Source organism: Sardina pilchardus, chromosome 13, assembly GCF_963854185.1.
Source record: "Sardina pilchardus chromosome 13, fSarPil1.1, whole genome shotgun sequence".
Classification (NCBI taxonomy): Eukaryota; Metazoa; Chordata; class Actinopteri; order Clupeiformes; family Clupeidae; genus Sardina; species Sardina pilchardus.
Window position 1 is genome coordinate 32,002,430 of NC_085006.1, and position 9,784 is coordinate 32,012,213.

The following is a 9,784-nucleotide window of genomic DNA, read 5'->3' on the forward strand; positions in this document are numbered from 1 at the left end:
AACACTACCTAAAATCCATACATCTTTTGTAGACACACCATCGGAATAACCAATTGTGGCAGCAATTGGCTCTTTGACAGATAAAATCTCTGCATTTATAGACCATACGTTACAAGCCTTGTTGAATATTTCAATAAAGGGTCTTTTATTTGTTTATATTTACACTCCAAACACCTGTTTTTTTGTTGTTTTGAGTAATGTGTGTAGACGGACTAGAGAAAAAAATAATTGAATCCATTTTAAGATGAGTCTGAAACATTGCAAACGGTCTGAACACTTTCCGCTTACACTGTACATGCATTGTCTAAATGACACTCCCACATATTTGTTACAGTTGATCATCATAAACAGGATCTTTTACATTCCTGCTTATTACAATAAACTGTAAAAGAGATGTGGGATGTGGGTTAAGTGTCAGTACCAGTTAAGAACCTCCTCACGTGTCCCATAGTGCTTATTTACAGTAAATAGCCTCTGGTGCCCTGCTTGCATTTGGCAACGTTACCTCACCAGGTAAAGTGCTGCTCGCATTCCATGAACAATTGATTATTGATACTGCTCAGGATTGTACTGTCGTCTACAATTTTTATATTGAGATCATCATTTAAGTAATAATACTGGTGTTGCAGAATTTACAATGAAGTTCACGGCAAGGGTTCTGCTACTGGCCCTCCTTCTGCAGACCCAAACGGTGTGCTTTAAGATATGGTTCCTCTTCGGAAAACCTCGATCCACCACCCATCAGCAGATGACAGAGACCGCCATTTTAAATGTTTCAGCACAGGCTTGCAGGACTTTGGCAAACGCTGAGGGAAAGGACTTTGCACTGCCGGTGAGACAGGCATCTGTTTTGGAAATACTTGATGCACACCTATACAGACCTTTGACTGTTTTTTTCCCCTCTCATGATCATTCTAAATTCTTTCCTCTTTTTTATCCTTCAGACAGGTACCCTCTCAGCTGAGTCCCTAGTAAAGGCTTGTGCAGCCTCAGACTCTGCCAGACCCTTTCGGAGATCAATTAAAACAATTCGATTTGCCAATGGTGCTACAGATATAGCCTATCTCCTCTCACCTCAGCGTCATTTTGACAACGAGCTGATTTTAAATGGCCGGGAGCTCATCAGAAGTGGCCTGGAGAGAGTGAAGGCAAACGTGAGGCTGGGGAACTTTATTGCAGCAAGGCTGACACTGGGAGTAACCCTGCACACCTTACAAGTAATTTGGGTTTTTATGTTTTGTTTATTTTTAATGATAGAAATAAAATAGTTCACAGTCATCAAACGTGTTTTATTCTTTTAAAAACACTCTGGGGAAATTTCTTACAGGACTTTTACAGCCATAGTAACTGGATTGAGATGGGTCAAAGGGTTCCCTTCTCAGCCCTAATCAAACCAGACGCCATCATAAGAAACATTGCAGGTAAACTGTTCAATATTTATTTTCAAGTGTTGTGCACAAGGTCGTAGCCAGGATTGATCAAATACAGAGGTCAGGGGCGTCGCTAGAAATTGTGGGCAACCCGAAATGCTTGGGGGTTCTTCTGAGCCTTCCCACCTCTCATGGCTCTTTTTTAGATGAAAATACCCCAACATGTAGAGATTGTGATGGACAAAACTGCAATAACATCCTGCAAAGCATCCTGGCTGACCGGCTGCTCACCACTGGATACTTTGGATCGACAAAACCAGAAGGTAACGAAGCACGAAGCTGTGAAAGCAAAGTTTTGAAAACAAAACAAATGAAACTGCACAAAACTGCACAAATGTAAAAAAAATGTATATATAATTGTGTACACAGGCAAGTGCAGTCACGGAGGCTTTCCTGATGTGAGTAGCTTACTCCCACCAAAGGGAGGCATCAACAAAGACGACGAGGACTCCATACATGGTGGCCTTCATCCTGTGGCTGTGGAGGTTGCCACGGCGGCCACCATAGAACTCCTGCAGGACATCAGGGGTGCTGCAGGGGATCAGGACTTCCTAAGGTACTGGCACTTTGGTTCCTACGGTACTGGTAATTGGTTCCTAAGGTACTGGTACTTGGTTCCTAAGGTACTGGTACTTGGTAAGGTACTGGCACTTGGTTCCTAAGGTACTGGTACTTTGGTAAGGTACTGGCACTTGGTTCCTAAGGTACTGGCACTTGGTTCCTAAGGTACTGGCACTTGGTTCCTAAGGTACTGGTACTTGGTTCCTAAGGTACTGGCACTTTGGTTCAAGAGAGTGATATTTAAATTATAATGAAAGAGACACACATAGACTCAACCAAAGATCCTTCTCAACCGTCTCTGACTCAACAGTGCTGTTAAGTGCAGCACAGTTCTTATACATTGCATTAGGACAGGTTATCCTTGGTGTTGCATTTATTTATTTATCTATTTATATTTTAGCATTAGTGTAGGCTGATGAGATTGTCTGGTATTGGGATAAATGGCTGTTCATGGCGGTTGTGCTTCGAGCAGGTATAGTGGAGGGGTGCCTGCCAAATGAATGTGTACTGTTGCATGTTGCATGTCTTACAGATGTACTGTTGTATGTGGGGGGAGGGTGTGTGTGTGAAAGTCTTATCTTTTCCTTTCCTTCACTGTCTGGACAATGCAAATTTCTCCTTTGACAATTAAAGGATTATGTTATCTTAACTTATCTTAAGCCTATTCTGTACTTCAGAAAACTGGTTTTACTTGCAGCATTGGGATTGTGATACACACGGAAATGCAGTGTTTTTAGGTTCATAACATGTTTCTTTGTGTTTTCTCAGTGTCATGTGCTTAATTATAAGAACATACTGTATGTCAAGAGTGCAGTTAGTTAAGTTTTACATCAGCATTGCTTTGTAGCACACAGCAGGCGCATGTTTATGTCCCGCCCTCCTCGTCACTCACAGGCTGATGGGGGTCACACGGTCCTCCTCCGTGCTGTGCTTTGTGATTGACACCACGGGGAGCATGTCTGATGACATCGTGGAGGTGAAAAGGGTGACCTCAAGCATCATAGACAGCCGGAGGGGAACGCCAGACGAACCCCCCGAATACATTCTAGTGCCGTTCAATGATCCAGGTACCTTCTGCAGAATCCATTCAAATTCCCACATTAACAGCATTTAGACATAACTGGAGATTGTGGCGTAGAACTTGACACTGAACCAAAACGTCATTTTCAGACTTTGGCCCATTAATGAGGACAACAAATGCAGACATTTTCAAAGCGCAAATCAATGATCTCACAGCAACTGGAGGAGGAGACTTCCCTGAAATGAGCCTGTCAGGTCTACAGGTATGAGACAATAGAGGCAGAATAGAAATATGCAGGTGTGGAATGTGCATGACATAAAAACAAAACTGAAACCACGTTTTGTCAACCGTTGAAGTACTGATTGAAGCCATAACATTACGTCAGGTGTCATCAATATGGTATGAGGTTTATCTGGTCGTGTTTCATTCTTTTCTGGTGGCTCTTGGTTTCTGTGGTTACAGCTGGCTCTAACAGGCGCACCACCATCATCTGAAATATTTCTTTTCACTGATGCAACGGCAAAAGACGATCACTTGAGGAGCACTGTTCTTGCACTAATTGAAAGCACTCAGTCAGTGGTAGGTGTTGTTTTAATAGTTTGAATAGTTAGACTCAATAGTTAGGCTCATATTTGCAACTCAATATTGTTTAACATGAACAAAACCAAAACCAAAACCAAAAAAGTGTCCAATTACAGTTGCACTGTAGTTGACATCTGCGTTCCACTCTGTCCAGGTGAACTGCATGCTGACAGGGGTATTAGGTGGAGCCCGCAGACGCAGAGCGTCCAATGACGAGCAGCAGAGCCAAAGACTGCGGTTCTCTAGCCGCTCGTCCACGCAGCTCTACCAGGAGCTGGCCCAGGCGTCAGGAGGCCAGGCCATCCAGGTCAGCAAGGACGACCTGCCGCAGGCCACCAGCATCATCGAGGACTCCACGAGTTCAGCTCTGGTAATGAACAAGAGCGATGAAGACTTCTACCACAGCACTCCTTTATTTCACACATGGTCTACACACCCGGGAGTCCCTCTGATTCATCTGAATAATGATGCTATATTCTCAGCCCTGATGCCTCTTTTGCACCATTGATGTTCCATTTCAAATATATATTATAGTCTGTATCCAGTTCTAAATGTGTATGTTTATACACACTTATTAAAGTAGACAGTATGAACTTTTTTATCAACAGATTTACTGATTGAAGTTACTACAGTACTGCTGCATACCAGTGATTGGTAGCTATTCTAGATGCTACCAAATCTTAAATCCTCTCTTGCATCTGCATTCAGACTTGGATTAAGGAATGGCACTCACAAGAAAAGGAGTGCTAACATATTTCCAATCGTCACTCTGGGTTTAGGTGACCATATTTCAGGCTGTGAGGAACCCAGGTAAAGCTGAGAGCTTCTCCTTCATCGTGGATGACTCTTTGAGAAAGTTGACCATGTACGTCACAGGCAGCTCACCCATATTTACCATCGTCAGCCCAACAGGTGAGAGGATAGCACTTTCCACTACTGCGCTATATCCGTCTACTGAGAACCAGCCCAACAACTTTGCTCTCCCTCAACCTAAGAATCAGGAATTGTTTTACGCCAACTGTGCAATAGCTAACCAGCATGAAATCATTGAATACATGCCAGTCAACATTTATCTTTAGAGATGATCTTTTCCGGTTCCTTTCCTTTGGCTTGTAAACAAATTCACGTTCCATGTGGAGGGGAAAGGGTGCAAGCCATGACTAGTATTGGTCTTAATCTAGTTTTGCTTCTTTTAACTTGCATAAAACACTGTCCTGCAGCTTAAATACAATGTGGCTAATATACAGGAAACTACTGTAGTAGGTACTTTTCTGAAATGGTAATCATATCGGCACTATTTTATTATTATTATTATTTTAATCCGACCTTAAATTATAGGGGGGCTTGAGAATATGGCCCCCCCAAAATGGACCTAGCGACGCCTATGATAGCCAACCAGTATGAAATCATGTGATCATACATTGCCAGTCAACATTTATCTTTAAAGATTAACTTTTATCTTTTTATCATTTATCTTTAGAGATTATCTTCGCCAGTTTCAATCCTGCAAGCCATGACATGAGTAGTATTTACAACAGACTGTTGTGTATAATACAAATGTTGTACTGACAGAAGGTGGAGCCCAGTAGCACAAGTGAATAAGTAGTTTTTCTTCTCACAGGTGCAACCCAGAATAACACTGAATCGTCTGGAGCTCTGGGGACTATCCAGGCAGCGGGGAATTTCATGACTGTGCGTCTGAACACCACAGAGCAGGGAGGGGCGTGGCAGATCCACGTGAACTCCACACAGGCCTACACCATCAAAGTGATCGGTGATTATTGATACCGAAAGAACGCTTAAAGGAGAACACTACCATCATTTCTCAAACTATTAGCCATAGTTTATACATTAATTTAGCAAAATGTCTTCAGCTATGAGGTTAATACATGGGGACAGGTAATATGGTATTAATATGGTTTTGGTTGTTTAACTTGCATAAAACACTGTTCTGCGGTTTATATTATGTGGCTAATACACCGGGAATGACTGTAGACAAAGCAGGTCTGAGATAAGATCTGGAGATAATAGCAATCTGTGTATACTGAGTATATTTCAAGCTCCAAATGAATATGCAAATACAATGCGAAATGCACTGATAATAATAATGATAATAAAAAAAAGTGGTCAGTATACAGAGGCTGAATGTATCCACATAAAAAAACATCCTCTTATTTCCAGGTCAGAGTGGCATAGACTTCCTCTTTGAATTTGTGGAGATATTTACGGAACCGGAACCTGGATTTCAAATCTTATCCGGCCGGCCATCTGCCAGTAAGACAACATGCTGTACTGTACATCACAGGCAAAAACAGTCTCTGTTTCCAGCCCCAAAAGTCCTGCTGTTACTTGCACTGACTCAATGTTTCTCTTGTAGATATGAACGCCTCTCTTCTTGTGACCGTGACGGGCGAGTCCGTTAGTCTCACGGGGGTCGTGTTGGTTCCAGCGTCTGGTGCGCAGCCGGTCAACACCACAGTAGAAGACAGAGGAGAGGGCGACTACCTGGTGACTGTGGACAGACTGCCAGAGGGCGAGTTTGCGGTTCGTGTCACAGGGCTAACCAATGTAGCCTCCAGGACGTCACATAACCTGTTTCAGAGGCAGACGTCTACTCAGCTAAGGACCTCTGGTGTCACAGTGACTGTGTCTGTGAGTCCATCCCCACCATATTACTCTCAGATATATATTACTGTATCTGTCTTCTCTAAGCACCTGCTACTGTGTCTGTGAGTCCATCCCCACCATATTAGTCTCAGATATATAGTACTGTATCTGTCTTCTCTAAGCAACTGCTACTGTGTCTGTGAGTCCATCCCCACCATATTAGTCTCAGATATATATTACTGTATCTGTCTTCTCTAAGCAACTGCTACTGTGTCTGTGAGTCCATCCCCACCATATTAGTCTCAGATATATATTACTGTATCTGGCTTCTCTGCTACTGTGTCTGTGAGTCCATCGCCACCATATTAGTCTCAGATATACAGTATATTACTGTATCTGTCTTCTCTATGCAACTGCTACTGTGTCTGTGAGTCCATCCCCACCATATTAGTCTCAGATATACAGTATATTACTGTATCTGGCCTCTCTAAGCAACTGCTACTGAGCTCTGTTGCACGTGGTTCCCCACAGGCGCTGGTAAATGACACTTGGGAGCCCGGCACAAACCTCACCATCCCTTTCACCATAGCCTCTAATGCCAGCGGCACAAAGCTCACCATCCTCGCGAGGAATGACCGCGGCTTCAGCTCCTCTTTCCCCGGCAGCGTGACTCTGGATGCTGGAGGTCGTGCTGAGGGCACCGTGACCCTAACAGCCCCCTCAGACACCCCCTCAGGCACCGACGTCGCGTTGACCATCGAGGCCCAGGCGCCCGGAGGCTCCGACTCCAACTATGCGGTTCAGCGCCTGACAGTCGTTGCTAAGGTGATCTTTATTTTGCTGCAAATGCAGTATAATCAATACTTTTAAACCGTCATTTCACAGTGCTTCAGTAAATCATTTAATTGATTTTAAAAGTATACTTATAAAACTGAGTTTCATCAAAGAGTGATTTATTGGCTTTCACAGAATTTATAGGAAATGATATCATTCACAGTTTAAATGGCAGATTCACATGATTGAATCTTTGAATCACAATTCATGTTTACAAATGATAAATCAACAAGTACCTGAAAAGACAATTAAACATTTCTATTTGCACTTGTACCTCAGGTTACATGTAGTCTGGTGAAGCCAATAAATCACCTTAAATGAAACTTGGTTTTATAAGTATAGTTTTGGAGTGCGATCGCCGGTCTTTTTAACAGTGTTTTGCTTTGAGCCCACACACCAACAGGATATTTTCGGATATTTAATTGATTGTAACAGGTAACACGTGTGTGTGATTATTTTTTTCTTCATCTCTTTCAGGCGACCGATATCGTGTCTCCCACATGTGAAGTGGTCCGCGTTAACGCTAATTGCACTGGCAACTGCAGTCTTCTCTCCTGGGAGCTATTCGCCAACCTGACGGACGGCAACGGGACGGGCATCGCGAGGATCAGCGTGCGCCAGGGCAGCGGCAGCCTCAACACCAGCGTGGTGACGGGCGCGGACGGACTGAACGTGACGCGGGCCGCCTACAGGGCCTCGTGCTGCTCCCAGGAGGTGGAGCTGGTGGCAGTGGACGCGGTGGGGAACGTGGGCGTCTGCTCCAGATCCATCAGAGCCACGAGCAGCGACGCAGAGACTCAGACCACAGCCCCGGCTGCAACTACTACGGCCCCAACTACTGCCCCAGTTACTGCCCCAGTTACTGCCCCAGCTACCTTAATGCAAACTGCTAGCATGACAACGCAGAGCACTACAGCTAACACCTCTGCTGGGGAGAGCTCTCTGGCCTCACCTCTTTCATTCTGGTTCAGTCTGATTCCCTTCTCCCTCATAAAAATACTCACACACTAGGCAACACCGCAAAAGCTAGAACAGATTTGGTCACATACAGTAAACATCTCCTCACAATCCGCTAGCAGCCTCTCCCCTGAATACGCTGTAAAAGAAATGTGGTCGACAGCCAAGGCTCCCAAAAACAGCCTGGTGCAGCCTGGACCATGAAACATGACAACCTTTTCTAGCCATTCACCATCAAGATGCGTGTTCAGGTGTTCAGGAGAGATTCAGCTGCACAGGTGGGAGTGGTGAGCCAGCTCTCTGTTTTCTTCGAATGTCAACAGAAGTGACGTTACCCTACATCGCTTAGAGCACCTTTACCGTGTAAGTCAAATATGTTAGACTTCCAATAAACTCATGGGTCATGGCGGTTAATAGCTGTTTTTCTTCTATAACTGCAAAGCATGTGATCAATGAAGATAAGGTCTGTAATAGTTAGATGGTAATTTTTTATTGACTTCATATACAATATCACTATAGTTTTGTTCAAGTGATCATGCTGTAGCTGCACAGCTTACTATTATACTATTTTGTATTTGAAATGCAGATTCTAGACACTTGTCATAATTACTGCCCATCCCTGACCACAATGGTGTCAACTAGATGTACCGCATAGCAGCACGCAATATGACCGCCACTCAGTTCTGCACATTCTCTCCACAAAAATAAATGACACTTGTCAACTTTCCTGTATCTCCTATTTGCTCAATTTACATGTCTCTCCTACTCTTGCAGCCAGGGGCGCAGATGGGGGGGGGGCTGGGTCCCCCTCAGATTCTGATTGACCTCGATCTGTCCCCCCCACTTGCAGGGCAAAAAAATAAAATAAAAATAACACACCCATTCTTCTTTGTTACATTGGTCCGCGATTATTAGTCACAGCGAGATAAGACCTATATTACACGAAAGAGCAGAACCGGGGCTTTCCAACGAGACTAGACACTTGTCTGCACGATCAAGTATGAAAATAAAATAAAATCATGAAGTTAAATCAAAGTATATCATATTTACAGTCTATATCGCTCTGCATTCACCCGCGCTTCCAGAACTCTCGCTTGAATTACACGCGAACCCGGCATCGCACAGACATGACACGCATATCACATGAAAGAGGAGAAACAGGGCTTTCCATTGATACCAAATACATCGATCCTTTTGTATTATGAAAACAGACGAAGTGACAAACAAATAATCATGTCATATAGCTTCGGCTACCATTACTCTCGTTTGATTTACTCGTGAAACCGCCATCAGAAAGATATGGCACTCATATCAGATGAAAGAGGAGAGCTACAGTAGAGCTATCCACAGATACCAAATACAATATTCTAGGCCATAAAACAGACGAAGTGACAGCAAAATAATAAGTTCATTTAGCTCCACTTACCCCATGTTTTTGTGTGGCATAATAGCCTACAGTGGGCGTTGGTTGACATTGGCCGCTTTCACGTGAGATTCTCATGAGAATCACACGTGAATCACGTGTATTTTATTTATTTTCCCAAGTGAAGCTGCAATGTCCCAAACAACCACCAGGTGGCACTTGTGAGCAGGGTTAGGAATGTCGGCATTTACCACTAGCCAAACAGTCCCAAATTGAATTCAATCCCGAAGCAAGCTGAACATCTTTTCTGCTTTTAATAACCTAGTCTCACGACAAAACTTGTTATTGTTTATGAAGGTGTCTTCTGTTAGCCTATTTTATGAAGAGGCATCTGGCTGTTTCGTTTAGGTTTGTTTTGCTGTCACTAAT

The 9,784-nt window shown here is 43.6% G+C and overlaps 1 protein-coding gene across 2 annotated transcripts; it reads left to right on the forward strand.

The window, feature by feature from the left end:
• The first annotated feature begins 618 nt into the window (after positions 1-618).
• LOC134100176 (von Willebrand factor A domain-containing protein 7-like) lies at positions 619-8,717 on the forward strand. Of its 2 annotated transcripts, none has more exons than XM_062553247.1 (15): positions 619-832; positions 945-1,217; positions 1,328-1,421; positions 1,577-1,693; positions 1,800-1,986; positions 2,886-3,058; positions 3,162-3,274; positions 3,475-3,591; positions 3,749-3,964; positions 4,374-4,506; positions 5,216-5,368; positions 5,776-5,868; positions 5,972-6,246; positions 6,733-7,026; positions 7,513-8,717. In XM_062553247.1, the coding sequence occupies exons 1-15, from the start codon at positions 638-640 to the stop codon at positions 8,044-8,046; spliced, it is 2,967 nt and encodes a 988-aa protein (XP_062409231.1). In that variant the 5' UTR covers positions 619-637; the 3' UTR covers positions 8,047-8,717. The 2 variants fall into 2 exon arrangements, with proteins under 2 accessions (XP_062409231.1, XP_062409233.1); XM_062553249.1 differs by having other exon boundaries at positions 5,972-6,138.
• The last annotated feature ends 1,067 nt before the right edge of the window (positions 8,718-9,784 follow it).